At 43.2% G+C, this 19,380-nt stretch overlaps 1 protein-coding gene and 1 long non-coding RNA gene across 4 annotated transcripts; one reads left to right on the top strand and one right to left on the bottom strand.

Annotated features, from left to right (window-relative positions):
- The first annotated feature begins 246 nt into the window (after positions 1-246).
- LOC111948241 lies at positions 247-2,888 on the top strand. Of its 2 annotated transcripts, none has more exons than XR_002874194.1 (5): positions 247-542; positions 1,760-1,827; positions 1,906-1,983; positions 2,310-2,391; positions 2,519-2,888. It is a non-coding gene; the product is annotated as an uncharacterized LOC111948241 (long non-coding RNA). The 2 variants fall into 2 exon arrangements; XR_002874193.1 differs by having other exon boundaries at positions 2,307-2,391.
- A 5,022-nt stretch (positions 2,889-7,910) lies between these two features.
- LOC105355165 (lymphocyte antigen 75-like) lies at positions 7,911-11,276 on the bottom strand. 2 transcript variants are annotated; one of them, XM_023959929.1, is made up of 6 exons: positions 11,178-11,276; positions 10,769-10,806; positions 10,258-10,644; positions 9,560-9,987; positions 8,550-8,642; positions 7,911-8,290 (listed from the first exon to the last, which is right to left on the bottom strand). In XM_023959929.1, the coding sequence occupies exons 2-6, from the start codon at positions 10,803-10,805 to the stop codon at positions 8,255-8,257; spliced, it is 981 nt and encodes a 326-aa protein (XP_023815697.1). In that variant the 5' UTR covers position 10,806; positions 11,178-11,276; the 3' UTR covers positions 7,911-8,254. The 2 variants fall into 2 exon arrangements, with proteins under 2 accessions (XP_023815697.1, XP_023815698.1); XM_023959930.1 differs by having other exon boundaries at positions 7,911-8,284.
- Positions 11,277-19,380: the final 8,104 nt, after the last annotated feature.

Here is a 19,380-nt window from a genome sequence, read left to right as displayed (position 1 = left end):
TTTTATTATAAAACCCAAAAATTATATATTCGAATTTCAGAGTGAAGTTGGGGTGAATATGATTACTGATAAATTGTAAACACTTCTTCCAAAAAAATTCTAATTTCAGTACAATTCCAAAAAAGATGGTTATGACACAGTCTGTTTGAAAACAATGGCGGCACGGAGCGTTAGGTCCGAAGATGAAGACGGAAAAAAGAATAAAAGTTGACCGTAGGAGACACGGACACCCTCTAGTAGTCCTCACAGCGAAAAGACCTCAGAGGATCCGGGAGTTGGCGGCAGTGACCCGGCCGAGCGGATAAGTTCAGGTAAAACATTTGATCTATGGGCATGTTATTCGGGGCTTGGAGGCTACGGGGTTATATTTAACCAATTCCGGGGCTATTTTAAGTAGCAAAAATAACCACATCCTTCCCTTTTTTCAGGAAAAGAGTCTTCATCTGAAGCGATTGAAACATAATCACAGAGGCTGGACGACGTGGAAAAACCAAGAAGAAGCTACACGAACACCGGATACGACCCCCCCCCTCGAAGTTTCCGTATGTATCTTCCGTGTGTACAAATATTTTGTGCTGAAAAACTTCGCTTTTGTATAAAACTTCAAGTAACCCAGAAACATGTCATCACCTAACGGACAAACGTCGAGCAGCGACATTAACGCGGTAAACAGCAGGATGTGACCGTACAGATTAAATGAAGTGCGTGGAGGGGATGGGGGCTTGGGGGGTGGAATCCGCGGCACACATCTGTGCAGAACCGGGGCCTGTGATCCGTATGGATCATGGATCATCCGTGCAGCCTAGTAGCTTCTCCTGGGATTCGGTGTCAGACCGTAAAACCTCATCACCCGCGGGACGTCATCACCGCGGACCCACACTTTATTTATTTATTTGAAGTTACAGAGGACTCATATGGTGTGTGATTTGAACTATAAACATATTCATCTTTGCTAATTATTGTGTATTCTCATGCGGTTATGGACAAATCTTGGACACCCTGGGCACTATGTCAATTAGGTTTCATTGGTTCTACGTGTTGGGCGGCCGCGGCGTCACTCCTCCCGATTCCCCCGCTGGAGCGGCAGACGTCGCCCCCCACCGCCGTGGGGCCTGTGTAGCGCGGGCAGCACGGAGACACGCCGGGGGTCCACCGGCAGCTGCGCCCGAACCGGCTGCACAGGGTCCGAACGTCGGCTCCCCTCACGCTAGGGGCGCCGGAGGAGGGAAAGGAGAGGCGAGGAGCCTGCGGGGCGAGGGTGGAGCGCAGGCGCCCCGATGTCTCTGCACTTCTGTCAAAAGTGGCAGGAAAATATACGTCTAAATGCGCTACGAGCTCTCCATGGGAGCGTGAATTCAGCGCGACAGGAAACATCGTCACCCCGTTAAGATCCTCACTGATAGCTGACACGGTTATCATGATGTTGGCGTTCCGGTCACGTAACACGAAGACGGACGAATAAAAGCAGCAGCACGATTCACTAAAGCAGCCAAACAGACAAACACGTGTTCACTTTTTTTTGCACTTTAAAAAAGGTTGTTCATGTTTAGCCTATGTTGGACCTTTCCTGCGAGGACTTTTCTCTTTCTGACCGTGGTCGGAAAACGTTGGCGGATCTTCCTTTCCTAAAGCTAAATGCGTTCTTGAGTTTGCCACTCGGCCGCTGGGGGGGTTTTGTGTTGGGCAGGTGCCTGTATTCTAGAACATTGGCCATAATGGCAATGTTACTGTAACCTAACAGACTTGTTCTTTCTTTCAGATTCTTGTCCATCACAAACACAAGAACCTCGGAGAGCAGCTCCAGTGGAAGGTCCGGGCAGATGATAAGTATGTTTCTTTCTCACTATCATTTTAGGAAACTTGACAAGAACTCCAGTCAGTTATAAAATATTGTCTTTTCTTTAGCTTCAGAACACCACAATGAGGAGATGACGGCAGCAGTGAAAGATGTGGAACCAAATTGGAGTTTCCACCAAGTTAGAAGTAAGCACATGAAGTTGGATTTACACAACTCGCCATAAGTTAGAGATAAAGTGAGAGACTCAATGTCAATAATCAGTGTTACTTTCTTTTCAGAGATTTTTTGAATAGGATTGCAATTGTATTAGTGTGATAGACAGCTCATTTAGTGTTTCCATGTCTTAAGACCAAATACTAAGTTACAATAACGATATAGCATTGACAATGGATAATTAAGATAAGCCACTGTGACAGTCTGCATGGCACATTTTGAATATTCCACTTTGGAAACATGTTTGCAATATGTTGACCTCATCTTCTGTACATTTCATATTTCCATCGACTAGGAGCTTGCAATCGAGCTATTGACAGTCTCAAGTGCAAAGAGAGAGAATGGAGATAGAAGCAAGGAGGACCAGTCAGCATGATCAGGTGAGTTGTCCTATTTGTGACCTTGTTTCATTGACTCAGGTCGTGCATGGTCCAGTTGAACTGTGTATGTGTGTGTATGTTGTTTCCTCTAATTAAAATAATATTTTCCTTTCCTGTTGGTCCACAGCTCTTCAAAAAGAGGGTCAAAATTGCTGAGAAGATTCTCAATCAAGAGGATCTGTCATAAATAAAAAGAGCCAATGCAAACTATGTCAGCGACGAGGAAAGTGACGAGGACAAACCATCTTATTATCAAGCCTCGCCAAAGTGGCGCTCCACTAGGCTAACCATGGTGATGCTGAAATGCCATAAAGCCTGGGATGAAAACTGGAGGAGTGGAATTGAGCCAAAATTACGCACGAGACACTCAGCTGACTTTACTGAAGGAAACCCACCACCAGTCAAGAGCTGCTATCTGGCAGAAGAGAAAAAAAGGATGCATGTTTGTTTGTGGTTTTTGACTTATTTATTTTGTAATAAAATATTTTTGAGTAATACCGGTTTTCTGTTACCTTTCATTTATTATATATTTTTGAGATGACTGGTATCTTGAAATATCCTGACTTACATCACTAGTATTTGTTCTTCAGATATGTCTGCTGGCCATATGTTCCAAATCCTAACTTCAGATATGACTAGTATACGGACATCAGATATCAACAGATATGACATGGAGAGAATCTGGAAATATCCTGAACTCAGATATCACTGGTGTTAGTTCTTCAGATATGCCTGCTGGCCATATGTTCCAAATCCTAACTTCAGATATGACTAGTATACGGACATCAGATATCAACAGATATGACATGGATAGAATCTGGAAATATCCTGACCTTGGATATCACAAGTGACGCATCTCATATCTGGAGAGAATCTCATCTCCAGATTCTATCAGAATAAAAGTGTCCCATACTCGGAGTTGATATGCTCAGGACATGAACTTAGAGACAGTCATGTCCGGAGAGTATCCACCGTAGATATCACCAGATATGGGGTATTTCTGAGGATATCCAGACAAATATATGTCCTGATTCTGGGGGCTTTTGCGCAGTGGCACTGCTCTTCTTCGCTCGTCCGCAGCTAACTAGAGACTGGCCAACCGGCATAGGTTACCTGCACCTACCTACACACCAGGTCAGTTGGTTCTCCTATCCACAGCTAACATCAAGCTGCGGACGGAGTCGAGGAAGCTGTCTCCCAAGTACATCGGGCCTTTCGAGGTGGAGAGGGTCATCAACCCTGTGGCGGTCCGACTGCGCCTTCCTCGTACTATGCGTGTTCATCCAGTCTTTCACGTCTCTCAGCTCAAGCCACACATTACAAGTCCTCTCCAGCCTTCTCCCTCCCAACCGCCACCGCCTCGTATCATCGACGGTCAGCCTGCATGGACCATCAGATGCATCATGGACGTCAGGCGGCGGGGTCGGGGTCTGCAGTACCTGGTGGACTGGAAGGGGTACGGGCCCGAGGAGAGGTCCTGGGAGCCGACATCGAGGATGCTGGACAAGGACATGCTCCGGGAGTTCCACCGCCGCCATCCTGACAAGCCCGGTGGTGCGCCCAGAGGCGCCCCTTGAGGGAGGGGTACTGTCGGGTACCGGGGGCCAGGGCGGTTAGGTTCACCTTCACTTCCGGTTTGGGGCTTTTATTTTGTTAGGTTCCGGTTCGGTGTTCTGTGGTGCTTCTGTTGACTTGACTTCTTCAGCGCCAGCACCTGTTTACTCACCTGTTGTCAATCACTGTTATGTGTACATATACCTTGTGTTCCTCCTCACTTATCACCGGATCGTTCTCTTATGACTGTTACTAGTGTACGAAAATCCTTTTGTTTCACAACTTCTGTCGTCCTGCATCTTGTGTCCACGTCTTCGTTCCATGACAAAAGCTTTATCTTATCTTATCAAATCTTTTCACATCAGCAGCATCTTTGGGTGTAGGCATCTCCATGATCGCTCGGATTTTCCCAGGGTCCTCTTCAATACCTTGTGCCGAGACAATGTGACCCAGAAACATGAATTTTTCTACAGCAAAATGGCACTTGTCATTGTTGAGAGTCCGTCCTTCCTGCTGGAGACGCTCTAACGCTTTGTGCAGTCTTTTATCATGCTGCTCCCGAGTGGACCAGAACACTAATATGTCATCTGCATGACACACGGTTCCGTCCAGGCCTGACAGCATTTGGGTCAGTCTCTTTTGAAAGTGTTCCGGGAGATGAGATTCCAAACGGCAATCTTTTATAACCGTACCGGCCAAACGGGGTGATGAATGTGGTTAAAGGGACTGAACCAGGGTGTAAAGGTATTTGCCCAAATCCCGCTGTAGCATCCAGTTTTGTGAAGACTGTTTCACCTGCAAACTTGGCCAACGTCTCATCCACTGCTGGCAGTATGTGGCGCTCCCTGCAAACATATTCATTCAGGTGAGTCATGTCTGAGCAGATCCTGACTTTGTCGTTGGGCTTAGGTACTATTACCATCCCAGTGCACCACTCTGTTGATTCCTCAATGACCTCAATTACTCCCATCTTCTCCGTTCTTTCTAACTCTGCCTTTACTTTGTCATATAAGGGCAAAGGGACTCATCTTGGCAGCAACAATGCATAAGGTTTGGCACCTTCTTTGAGTTTTGTCTTGTACTCTTGAGTCTTGAGGACTCAGCACACAGCCTTGTGGGGAGCCGGTGTTTAACTCAGGGCTGTGGAGAAATGAGGACCCACTCTGACTCTCCCTTGGAATCTAAGGTGTCACTGATTCCGCTGCCTGGGGAGGAGGCAGCTCCGGGAGGATTTTCTGGACGGGCGCGTTTGGAGGAAGGAGTGGTGGTGTTGGTCTTCCCCATAACTAAGGTACCAGCCGTCTATATAATTCTACAGGTCCTCCAGGCTGTCAAAAGGCTTATTGAACTTTTACAGATGTTAGTTTTACAGCTAATTTGATATGGCGGTAAAACGATATAATACAGAAATGTTTGTTCAGCTACTTACGCACCGCCAAGTTGAGTTGCCACACCGGTCTTGTCAAGTCATGCGATACTACAGCATCAGCCCCCCCTCATCAACACCATGATTGGTGATTGATTTTTTTTTTTGATTTATTGATTTATTTCAAGCATTGTAGTCAAAGCAATAAAGAATTTACACGTTTCTCAAACTCAATACAGAAATGATGAAATGCATAGATTAAAAAGACAGAAAATAAAACAAAAACAAACACGTCACTTAAATCACATTTGCTTAATTAAATACAGTGATCATTAACTAAAGATAGGTATAGCTTGATTTATTGCTTGAAAAGGAGTGGGAAGAAGCGAACTTATATAATCCCACCCCTTCTGAGTTCATTCATTTAATAGTTTTACAGTTTTTGTAATCCATGTTATGAGGTTGGCAGTAGCGTTAAGGATCTTGCCCAAGGACCCTCACTGGGTAATGTTTATTGTTCATTGGTTATGGTAATTGCTCATTACCATTGCGCGCCATTAATTGTTCCCCGGTGCGCGGCCAGTGGTTGGAGTAGACTACTTTAAAGTGTTCAAAAATATAAATTTTTCTGTCATTCTTCAAAAAAAGAGCAGTTTATGCTTGAATTTCTTCAAAACATTACATTTTTATTTTCTTTTTTTTATTTACTTTTTTTGTTGATATACACTATATCACCAAAAGCATTCCCTTGCCCATCCACATGATCAGAATCAGGTGTCCTAATCACTTGTTCTGGCCACCGGTTTATCAAATCAAGCTATCAGGCATGCAAACTGTTTTTACAAACATCTCTGAGAGAATGGGTCGCTCTCCACGAGCTCCACCGTGGAAACATCATAGGACGCCACCTGTCCAACAAATGCAATGGTGAAATGTCCTCATTCCTAAATATTCCACAGTCAACTTTCAGCTCTATCATAACAAAATGGAAGAGTTTGGGAACAACAGCAACTCAGCCTAAGTTTGATTAGCCATGATGATCCTAATCCTTTTGTAGAAATGACTTTTTCCTCTTTTGGAACCCCCTTTTTGAGTAAATAGTGTGTTGAACATTATCAACTGATAATAACTAAAACATTCAATAAATGTTGCTCAGATTATTCTGTCATTCCTCAACATTGTCAGTGATGAATTTAGTTGCAGTTTGTTTGTTTTGTCTCATTTCACATAAAATCAGTTTCTACAAAAGAAACAAATATTTGGATCATACATGATCAAATGTTTTACTTAAGCCAGACCTTTAGTGACACATTTTCAACTAAACCTGACAAAAGAAATTCACAAGATAGCACTAATATTAACTTTGAGTCGACATACAAATCTTTTTCTCATATTTTACTCTGAACAGATTTTTCAGGGAACAGCACTAACATAAATGCCAAAGCCAAATAATGCCTATTTGGTGATTCATATTTTGCTTTTGTCAGACTTTAATAATTAATAGGTTCTTCTTTTCTAAACAAACCTTGTCTTGAGCAAACCCAGTTCTCCTAGTTTACAGCTCGTCTTGTTTGCTTCCTAGTAGCCGGCTTAAGTTAGGGGCTCAAACTTGTGATTTAGTGGGGTCTAAACTGGAAAGCTGAGGCCCGCCGCTCTGCTTCAGCAGCGGTGATTCAACAGCGGTGCTTCTTCTTGCCATGAGGGACAGGATAGGTCATTTGGGGTGTTGCTGAGACGGTCCTGCAGCAGATCACACAGCTAAATTACTGTTGGGGGGTGGGCACGGGGTCTGTCAGCACCTTTGGGATGCGCCCGAAGGTGCTGACAGACTGCAGGTATGACATAAACTGTAACTAAACAAACACCTGGGCATCAGAGATTTGAACCTGATAAAGTCGCTGGGAGTTTCTCTAGTTTAAGTCGAGATGTGATGATGAAATCTGTCTGATGGACTGTGCAAAGGTTTTAGCACACTTCTGTGTGTGCTTCTTTTTTGTTAGTGATCAAGCATAACTAATTTGCTCCAGGTGGATTTAAGGTAACCATGGTAACTGATGATACAGATCAGCATTTGGAGGCTTGATGTATTATAATGACTCGGCAGGTTGAGTAAAGATGAGTAACTTTGTTTTTTTTTAGATTTCCTTTTAAGGACCTAGACTGTTGACATGCTGCTGACCACTTTCCATGTGAAGACCTTTAAATGATCTCTGAATCCCTGCAGCATTAGAACCTACTGCCTACAGGGACAGGTCAGGCTCTGGACGTAAAATTCCAGGGGTAACTGAGGAGAAAATGGCCCACATCCAAAGAGGTATAAGGAAAGAAAATCATAACAATTTGGACGGGACTAAAAATACTGGATTAAAAACAAAAAAAATCTTGGGATCTTTTTTCTGCACACTTTTCCAGCTTGGACGGGATCAGCATGACCTCCCTGTGTTAGCAAAAGCTTCTGAAGAGAATGTCTAAACGCAGAGATGCTTCAGGACTTTGAGATCTTTTGACCAAAAGGGTCAATCACCTGTTCCACTTTAAGTCTCATTGCTGTTTAGGACCAAAGATGTGAAATCTGATCTGAAGCTGCAAGCTGTCATCAGTGTTTTTATAGAACCACACTTTTTTAATGAGTTTCCCAACACACAATTTGTTACAAGAAAGGATGTTTTTCCCTCTAAAATGAGATATTTTCTTTTTAATAAATCAGAAAAATGTAAACATGTCATTTAGGTTCCTTTTCTACTAAAACTTCCGACAATGATGGATACAGTCAAACAATCCCAGATAAACATTGACAGAGGAGCTTACTAGAAGAAAACACCAACAGTTTCCATTCCTGCACAACATTCAGTGTTTCAGAGCTATTGTCTGATGTCCTAAATATTGCTTTCAGAAAAGCCAGCGGCTGCTCCATCAGCTGAGTCTGCAGGTTCAGGGAGAATCTCATCGACGTCCGCCGATCAGCTCAGTTTCCTGCCCCTCAAGCACACATAGGAACACAGAAATATTGCAAATTATTTTCAGCACTCTATGTTTTCTATCTCACAGGCTGTGGTTTGCAAGTCTGGGGTTTGAGCTCTGTTATGATCACAATGCGATTCACTAACTCATTGTAAAGCAGGTTCAGGGTTTAAGCAGCTTTACTGAGATTTGATCGTAAACATTGTCAGGTCAGGAGGTGTGTGTGTTGGTGCGTACGTCTTAGTGCGTGTGTCAGTGTGAGTGGGAAGTGGTTTACCTCGTTCCTGTCCTTGTGAAAGATCTGACCGTCCCTCGTAATCCAGCGAAGTTGGTAGTCGGTTGAACTGTCAGTCTTCAGCTTTGCTTGCAGCTAAATAAAAAGCACACGTGTGAGTCCTGAGCCAACAGCAGATCTTCCTATTCTTCTCCGGTTGATTTAAAAAAACAACAGAGAATTGTTTGTCAGTTTTCAGAGGTTCTCAGCTTGGGTTTGGGGTTTTCCTTGTAAGACTGAGCCTTTTCTCACTGGGATATTAAGGCTGATTCAGTTGAAATTATGTCAGCATCTAAATGGCCATCATTTCTTTAGTTCTCATTGAGGACACCAAAACACCTGTGAGGGTCAGGTCAAACCAAAGTGTACAATGCTCGAAGTCCTGAGACCACCTGGACTATTGCTACTGGGGGTTTATGCTTTTTTATTTTAATGAGAAATGCAGGACTGTTGCATCGCTTCATCTCTTTGGCTTACGGTCCCCTTGTTTGCTTCTCATTAGAGCTGAAACTGGTGCTGGACTCAGGAGGGTTCCAAGAATGCTACAAGTCCAGAAAAGCACATGTGCTTACTGTCCAAAAGACCCTAACTGGGACTCCTGTGTTACAGAGATGCTCAGTTTCAGTCATGCGTGTTTTTACACATGACTCTTTTACACAGGCATTGCATATTGTTAGTCTGTGCAAGAGAAGGTTTGACCCGGGGGAGCAGCCTGCCTTCGTCCAACAGTAACTGGGATAGGCTCCAGCAACGCCATGACCCCAAATGGGATTCAGTGGGATGGATGGATGGATGGATGGATGCAGCTGAGCAGAGATATGTGTTTGTTCTGCTCATTCCTGACGTTAAGGAAATTACATTCCTGTCCAAGCTACAGTAGGTCTGCTTTGCTTGCCATGTTATGAGCTTCAGCTACACGAGAAACTGCTTTTCAGAAAAAGTGGTGGAGGTTCTATTTATTCTTAATCCTGAACAATAAACCGATCCTTACTAAAAAGCAGAGAAGCCGATACCTGCTCTAAAATCTGCAGTTGAATCTCCGGGTCAGTCAGGTCAGCTCCAGACTGGAACCTCAGCCTCACTCTGCTTCTAGGCGGAATCAATTTTTGACAGATGAAGTTGTGTTTCTCTGCACAGCTGACATTAAACCACAGCCCTGTGGTGGTGTTGACCGCACCACATGAAACAAGGGTGTTGTCCAAATTGACAAGCTGGTCAACCTCCCAGTTTGTGAAGTTAGCAGCGGTCTGATCTGACCAGGGAGACCAGGGGCGTCTGTGGAGGCCAATCCAGGCATTTCGCGGCAGCAGAGCGAAGATTTGTTCATTCTCAGACACGTTGTTGACTCTAGCAAGGTCGGTGTACAGAGACCTGCAGTGGGTTTTAGCCATGTCCCAAGTCATCAATGTATTCACAAAAATGAACTGTGAAGGGCCTTGTCCTAGAAGAAAAAACAGAAATATCAGAAAGTTTTTGTATTGTTATAATTATATTTACTGAGAACAGTTCTCGTCATCTGAGTGTGCTAATATCTGTAAAGTCTTTATTCCATTTTAAGGCTAAATTATCAGAAAAACACAACATTTTTACATTGACATCCTCCAGTTATCATTCAACTGAAAGACAATCGTTATCTTTAGACTGTCATGAAAGAAGGAATCTTTGGGATAGTTTAGGGTTTCTTTATTAAACACTGAACACTGTAACCCACCATGGTAGCAGACAAAAGGACGCTCTGTGTCGCAGATTTCATCACGCCAAAGTCCGTTGTACCTTATCGTCCCACAGGTGTCTTTGGTACCTTTATATTTAGGGTTATCGAACTGCCAGTTGTGATAGTCAATGTTGCTGTCAAAGTCTGGATGTCCCATCGTCCACTTCCACTTGGCCATGTTGTCATAAAGCCCGATCCATGCCAGTTCTCCAGGCTCCTGGACCGCCCCCAACAGCCTGGTGCTCTCAGCAGGACTGGCCACTGTGGCCAGGTCAGAGTACAGCTGTCTGCAGGCCTGCTGGGCTTCCTCCCATGTCTTCAGGGCCTTCACATGGTGATACTCTCTAAAAAAGGCCTCTGTTCTTGTAGATGGAAGGGAGAGAACTGATGGACAGATGGGTTTTTATGAAGATAGGAAGATTTATTCAACTCATTTCATTTATCATTGACTGAATTCATGAAGTGTAGTTGAAGCAGAACTTTGGATGTTACCATGAAAAACGTTTACCTGAGAGAGTGACACATAGCAGGAGTGTCCTGACCATCCTGAAAATCCCACACATTGATAAGCTGTTAAAGTCCATCTATACACCTGTTTACAGTTGAATTTAACTTTTCATCAGAATACTTAACACAGTAAAGCCCGTGTTTCCCCAAGAAAATCTATGTATTTACATTCAAGTCTTGTTTTCCATAAAGCTGACTTTTCTGTTTCTCTGAATCTCAAAGTTCTGAGGGCTGATGAGACGTAAAACATCATAAAAAATACAAACATCCTTATAAAGGGAAGTCTGTAAAAATCTAAAATAATTTTTTCATGAAATGATTCCGTGCCTTATAGAAATCAGTTGCTAAACATGTCCTGAAGTACGACTGAAAGCAGAAGATTTACAGAATTTGTAGTAAATCGGGCCTACCTTGGTTTGCAGATCCTTTCTTTTCCTGGCAGCCTTCCTGTGCTCTCACCAATGATCACTTATCTATAGCTTTTACAGGCAGCTCTCCTTTTTATTTCTTTGTTTTGGTCTGTTTGCAAGAAAGAAACTGATTTTCATGTATTTGCTCCCGTCATTAGAAGAGGAGCGCAAACAAAGCCGGTGAAATTAGGCGTTTGACCTCAAACTTTAACATTAGTAAAATGAGGACAAAAAAACACTTTACACCCATCCATCCCTTTTCTAGGCCCTCATATTCCCATTTAGAATCATGGGAAGGTGAAGCCTAACCAGCTGCTGTCATGTGCAGCCACGGTTCACCCTGACACCTGTCAATCACAGAGACAAACACCACACCCACACTCACTCACAGAGACAAAACCACCAATCAACCTGTGAAGCAGGTTTTTGGACAAACCCTACACAGAAAGTGTTACAAACAGACAGACAGTCCAATTGATCCAACTGCAGCAGGTTTATTGATCAGAAAGATCGACGGTAATCAAACACCACTAAAAGTCCGTGAAACCAAGGCAATGTTTGAACAAAGAGTCTGAAACTCTGTTTTATCCTTTTATCCTTCATAAATGAGGTCTCTAGTGATTCTTTTTTACACACAAAGCCTTTATAACCTTTTTTAATGAGTTTATCAGCTGTAGATTTGCTGCACTGTTTTCCTGCTGCCTCATATTTAGGTTTTTACCCTCCTTCTCCAGGAAATAATGCAAATCAACTGTGATTAGTTTGTTCTGCTCAAGAGAACAGAAGCTTAACATAAACAAATGAAGGGGATGAAATGGAGCATTTGACCTTAAAAACTGTGCATTAGGAAAATAAGGAGACCTGTGTGTTTATAGCTTGAATACCTGCAAGGGAAACTGATTTTGCAGTTGACTGTCAGATTCGTTTTTCTGTACGCACCCTCACCAATGACTGTTGCTTTTCTGTCTCCGAACACTCTTATTTTGTAAGAATCTCTGTTTATCTGCTGCTTGCAGCAAATCTGAGCTCGATCTCCAGTCTGTCTCATCATTCCTGATGTCTTTCAACAGGAGGTTTTGGAACACAAAAGGCTTCTTTTAGCTGACCTTCTTTCCAAAGATACTTTTGCTTCTCCATATCTCCATTAGACATAGACAGAGTCACAAATGAGAATGAAATCTAGTTACAAAGGCCAGAGTACCTCTGTGACTGAGAAAAATCTATTCCAACCTAAACTTAGTGAAAAATCTGTGAGTTATTTTGAAGAGGAAGATGTAAAGCAGCCTGTCCAACAATGCAGAAGAGCTTACCTTGACTTCATAACACCTCAGCAGATCCACAGATGACTCCACCCCACTCTGCTGCTGGAGTTATCACGAGCAAAATACTCAGGATTCTGAAGATTTAGAGAAGAGAACGGGTAAATACCTTTTGCTGACATTATAGTACAGCATGTAAATATAGACAACAATCACTGTATGACATACTATAGAGCTGGTAAGCCCCGCCCATCTGTAAAACCCCACGGGACCTCTAAAAACCATCAGTGAATGTGGGAAAATATGTGCAGAACTTACCAGCTCTATATGCTGTAATACAGTGTACTGTAAATACACACTGTACCACTGTACTGTATTGTAATGGAGGGCTGCTATAACTGTTTGTAGGCCTAGTTTTTATGTATATGTTTTTGTAACTACATAGAATTGAAAGACTGACACATGAGGGTGGGAGGACAGGTATGTTCTCCCCACACCAAGAGACACTAAATGTTGATATGGTCCATGAGAATAATGCCATTAAACTGAGTGAAATTATGCAGAAGATCATTGAGGACCATGTCAATTTGAGGGTGTCAACAGTGTCAGCCGGCCGTAATGTCATTGGCTATCGGGCCATTGTTGGTGTTCCTGGGCAGCATGGTAGCAATGTCACATTATGTGCTGAAACCAGCAATTGTGGGGTTGTCCACCATCATGCCAGCCTGCCCTGCGGCACTCGCCGACTCCTGATTTTCCTCAATCACATGTGAGATGCTCTGTTAGGGCAGCAGGATGAGCATCCCATCGATGTTGTTGTTTGGGACAATGTGAGTTTTCACAGAGCCCCCCAGGTTAGAGAGTGGTTCAATATGACAACCCACTGAGACTGGGTTTTCTCAATCTTTGCCTTCCACTGTACTCCTTTTCCTAAACCCTATTGAGGAATTTTTCTCCTCGTGGCGGTTGAAGGTGTATGAACGCCAACCTCACACCAGGGTCATGGGACAGCAGCCATGGGACTTGCCTGTGGTGAGATGGGTGTGGAGGCCTACCAAGCCAGCATCCGGCATGCCAGGGGGCTCCTCCCCCTCTGCCTGGCCAGAGAAAATGTGGCCTGTGATGTGGATGAAGTCCTGTGTCCTGCCCTGTACAGAGACATGAGTAATGCACTTATTTGTATTTATTTTTGACTTTATTTTTACTTGTACACAAGTGAAAAACGCTTGTTTATATTAACAGTTCCTACATGTAAATGCAAAAGATTTCTGTTTTTCTTTTTGTAAAGGTCCTAAATGCCCAGGTTTTCTGCAACATGCATTTAGCTTGAAGTCAATAAAGGTTTCTTTCTCCTGCTTCATGTCCTGAGCATTGTGTTTTCTATCTTTCTACGAAGTGTTTAGTGACTGTTCAGTGTTGCTTTTTTATTTTGACTGACTCGGCACAATTTCACAACAAAGTGTCATTTTGAGCACAGATTGAACTTTTTTGAGGTGAAAGTTTGAGGTTTTGTCACTGTAGCTTGACAAATTGTGTTTTGTGTTCCCAGAGAAAAGGATAGCAGCTTTCAAGAAAAGTGTCTTAACAATCTAGAAAAGCTGCAATACATTTACAATGTGATATCAGTTTTGTTCCGATACAGGAATTCCATCCTCTAGCATCAACCCGCGCCTTGATCCTAGCTGTTGATGTACCTAACAGGAAGTGACCTCCTCCTTTTTTATTCTTTGGTCAGTCCTCTTTGGGGACAGATGATCTGCAGGACTCGGTACCTTGGACGCGTCATTACTGCTGGGTTGGCCTTCAGCTTGAGTTCTTGCATCGGCATCAGTGGTGAAAGTCAGACTCCTGGGAGAACTGTTTGTCTGGAGCCAAAACTGACAGTTTCCAATTACAGATGGCCTCAGTTTGAAGGATGAGATCCAGACGGTTGGAGGTATCTCCAAAGAGGAGCTCTGCTCACTTGCCTGGAGCTGAGTGTTTGTTTAACTGTTGTCAGCCTCCCTCTAGTGGTTATTATGTGCATTTGCTCCAATCTGACTGAATTCCTACAGTTTCTGTTCAGTTTCTTCTCATTGCAGTTTTTAAAATTCTCATCTCTGGAAAATCTCATCTTCCAGGATGAACGGTGAAAGGTGAAAGGTGAGGATGAACGTCCATCTGAAGCAGTTTACGTCACATGATGTGTGGTTGCAGAGTGTTAAAGGCACTTGAGAAGTCACAAAAACCAGTCTTACACGAGACTTGGGCTTTTCCAGATGACTGAAGGCTCCATGCAACAGGGTAAGCACCGCATCATCTACCTCTTTCTGCTGCCAGTGTGCAAATTGAAGCAGATCAGTGTGTGTGGGACTGTCATCCATGCAGCTGGTGTTATGATGAGCGTGGCTGGACCCAGAAGCCAACAGAAACAGGAGGTGGCTGAATAAGTGGTCTTTATTGAGTCTTGGGGCTGGTGGAGGGTTCAGGCTTGGAAGATTCGTGGCTTTGAGAGGTGACGGAATGGAACCTTGCTTGGAGTCCTGAACGGTGACCAAAGGTGGAGGCGTAGCTGCTGGTGATTCCTGGAGAGGCAAACATAGAGTGGACAAGCTTGCAGCATGTGGCACTTGGAATAGAACCAAAGGTAGACTAGGCTTTAGAGCGTAACATGGGTCTGAACTCTACCGCATGAAGCAGACAGACTGACGTCGGCTGAAGGGTGAGGAGTCCACATGAAGGCTGAGGCTGATGAGAAGATGGGTGGCAGGTGTGATGAAGATTCCCTGGTAGGTGTGGGGGAAGACCAGGATCCTAACCGCTGTTCTAAAACAAGCTTCTTAAAGCTTTTCATGACAGGCATAGTGCAGTGGTAAGACAGGTTCGATTCCCTCCTTGCCCGCTCATGTGTTGAAGTATTCTTGGGCAAGACACTGAACGCCACCTTGCCTCTGGTGAAAGTTTGGCACCAGTGTCCGGCAGCGGAGCTGCTATCAGTTTGTGTGTGAATGTGTGAAAGGGTTTGTGACTGTAAAGCGCTTTGAACCTTCAAGGAAGGTAGAAAGGACGATGATAGATGATCTCTAGATGGTGGGGATGAAATGTTCAACCAGGGATCGGTTGAAGAGCAGAAGACATGAGCTAACTCACTGCTGCAGGCTTTCAGGAAGCGCCCACAGGCAGGTCTGGTCAGGGTACTTTATGAGCTTTTATTCCCTTCATGGAGTCATGGAGGAGGACTTAGTAGAGAGCTCCTCCCTCTCGGAGGTGTTATCACCCTGATTAAGCCTATAGGGTAAAATGGTTTGAATCCTCAGCCACCCGGACATTGGATTGAGCCCTTGGCAAAGCTAGGATGGAGCTGGTGGGAAGAACAACCCCCACTGAGTGCAGTCAAAGCAGCCCTGGAGTTATTATGGGATGAGGACAACATTGTGGTCAGCAGTGCTGAGTGAGGAGGTTGGATGTATTTTTTAACATTCTTCCAGGTCAGGTGGGCCAGGAATAAAGTTCAGTACTGGCTGAACATATTTAGAAAAGTATGTGTAAATAGTCACTTTCACAGAAAATAAATAAAAGCTCGCTCAGAAGATTGTCTCACTGCATGTTAACTGCAGCTTTGTTTGTTTTCAACAGAACTCCACTACTTCTTTTTCTACACCTGTTTCTGCTATTTTAGATAGTTCTGCCCACATCAAAATGATTAAATCTGATTGAATGTGTGGTGGATATAAATATTTGCTAATAACTGTATATTTTATCAGGGGCCCATGTACACAGTTCAATTCTTAATTCTGATTTTTGATCAGATTAAGAATTGAACTTTGCACATACACACAGCTTTATCCATTGTGTGTGTGTGTGTGTGTGTGTGTGTGTGTGTGTGTGTGTGTGTGTGTGTGTGTGTGTGTGTGTGTGTGCTGGAATCATCTCAGACCTTTCTTGAACATGAAAATGAGTTTTCTAGACTCAAACGGCCTCCACAGTCACCAGATCTCAACCCAATACAGAACCTTTGGGATGTGGTGGAACGGTGGATCAACATGAGGGATGTGCAGCAGACAAATCTGCAGCAACCGTGTGACTTTTGCTTTGTTTTAAACCTTCTTCCAGTCCGTTCCATAAATCCACACCACAAATAAAAACACACATTTTCTTTTTTGTAGTGTGTATGCACTGCTTTTTGAAGTTCAGCTGATTTCTCAAATTGTAACTCCCATCTCTGTCCTTGATCATTTGCTGTAAGTTTATTGGAAGTAAGTTGTTTCTGTTTTTATATACATGATGAGAGCCGTTTTCAGTTTCACTAGATCCCATAGTTTCAATAAACCCAACTTTAAAAACAGTGCATTCATATGTGTCCCATACACCATGAACTATTCCAATAGCTTTTTCTTTGTAGATGTACAAACACTGTAGGTCTGTTTTATAAGTATTTCCCCAAACTTCTACACTGTACTGTAAATATGGTAGTATTATGGATGAATATATTAGTAAATGTTGCTTTGTGAGTGTATGACGCGTTCTCCCCAACACTGCTCTGCTTTTAGCAAGTTTAGCTCTGACCTGCTTTATTTGTGGCTTCCAGCTTGTTTTATCGTCCGTAATTACTCCAAGAAACTCTATTTCAGTCCCTCTTTCCAAAACCTGATTATCAATAGCAACTTTGATTTCTACATCTGCAGGAATGTGGCGATTTCCACAAATCATGAATTTAGTTTTGTTAACACTTAGTGACAGTTTATTTTTGTCAAACCATTGTTTTAGTTTCCCTAACTCTGCATTTACTATTTTGACTACTTCACTAACATTCTCCCCTGTACAGACTATACTTGCGTCGTCGACATATAAAAAGTATTTGAGTGTATTTGATACCAAGCGGATGTCATTAATGTAAAGGATGAACAGTATGGGACCTAATATTGACCCTTGTGGAACTCCATAGCTTAAATTTAGCAGGGATGATTTACAGTCATCCAGTTGGACAAACTGCTGCCTGTTATTAATGTAACTGTTTAACCATTTTAATGCTGGTCCTCGTTTTCCATATCTTTTTCAAATCCTTTATCTTCTGTCGTTTGACAAATAAAAAAATGAAAAATTGGGCATGCAAAATTATTCAGCCCCCTCAAGTTAATACTTTGTAGCACCACCTTTTGCTGTGATTCCAGATTGGATTTTGGTGTCATCTGACCAGAGCTCCTTCTTCCACATGTTTGGTGTGTCTTCCAGGTGGCTTGTAGCAAACTTTAAACAATACTTTTTATGTATATCTTTAAGAAATGGCTTTCTTCTTGCCACTCTTCCATAGATTAGTGCCGTAGGTGACTGATTGCTGTCCTGTGGACAGACTCTCCACCTCAGCTGTAGATCTCTACAGTTCATCCAGAGTGATCATGGGCCTCTTGGCTGCATCTCTGATCAGTCCTCACCTTGTTGGAGCTGAAGGTTTAGACAGACGGCCGGGTCTTTGTAGATTTGCAGTGGTCTGATGCTCCTTCCATTTCAATATTATCGCTTTCACAGTGCTGCTTGGGATGTTTAAAGCTTGGGGAATCCAAATCCAGCTTTAAATTCTCCAGAAAAGTATCTTGGAGCTGCCTGGTGTGTTCCTTGTTCTTCATGATGCTCTCTGCACTTTAAACAGACATCTGAGACGATCACAGAGCAGGTGTATTTATACGGAGACTTGATTATATACAGGTGGATTCTATTTATCATCATTAGTACTTTTATTTGTTAACAAGGTGAAATGTCCAATAGTTTTTATTTCACTTCGTGATTGTGTCCCACTTATTGTTATTCTTCACAAAATATTACAGTTTTATATCTTTATGTTTGCAGCCTGAATCAGGGGAGCCAGTTTAGCTCGTGCTGATTTGCAACGCTTTCCATCCGGGAAAACAGGGTTAAAATCCGGGCTGCTCACTCTTCCCTTCTCTGCTGCTGTGCAAGTCCCAAGCCCAGATAAATTGAGAGGGTTGCATCAGGAAGGGCATCCAGCATAAAACATTGCCAAGTTAACCTTCCAACTCTTCCTCAAAAGAGAGGTTGTTTTGCTGTGGCGACCCCTTATTGGAAAAGCTGAAAGAGAAAAAAGATGTTTGAAACCTGAAATGAGGCAAAAGACTAAAAAAGTTCAAGGGGGGTAAATACTTTTACAAGGCACTACAGTGGCTGATGGATGCACTGAATATTGTCATCCTGTGATTTCAAATTAAAAGTTTAGTGAAGAAGTTAATTTGTATTAATTTTTACTGTGTATTCAGAGCCAGTATTTTTTGTCTAACATTTATTTTTAGCTTCACATTCCAGCTGCTTTTATTAAAATCAAACACCAAGGATGGTCATAATTTCAGTTAACGCTTGACACCAAACTGTCAGGTTGGTCATTCTCAGGTTCCATTTGTGGCTAAACACAAAAGTTCTCCATCCATCCATCCATGCATCCATGCATCCATCCATCCATGCATCCATCCATCAATCCATGCATCCATGCATCCATCCATCCATCCATCCATCCATGCATCCATGCGTCCATCCATCCATGCATCCACCTCTCAATCCATGCATCCATCCATCCATGCATCCATCCATCCATGCATCCATCCATCCATCCATCCATCCATCCATCCATCCATCCATCCATCCATCCATGCATCCATCCATCCATGCATCCATGCATCCATCCATGCATCCATACATCCATCCATCCATCCATGCATCCATCCATCCATGCATCCATCCATCCATGCATCCATTCATCCATCCATCCATGCATCCATCCATCAATCCATGCATCCATGCATCCATCCATCCATCCATCCATCCATCCATGCATCCATGCATCCACCTCTCAATCCATGCATCCATCCATCCATGCATCCATCCATCCATCCATCCATCCATCCATCCATCCATCCATGCATCCATCCATCCATGCATCCATGCATCCATCCATGCAT

Source organism: Oryzias latipes, chromosome 11, assembly GCF_002234675.1.
Source record: "Oryzias latipes chromosome 11, ASM223467v1".
NCBI lineage: Eukaryota > Metazoa > Chordata > Actinopteri > Beloniformes > Adrianichthyidae > Oryzias > Oryzias latipes.
Note: the sequence above shows the minus strand (reverse complement) of the source record. Positions and strands in the feature narration are given on the sequence as shown.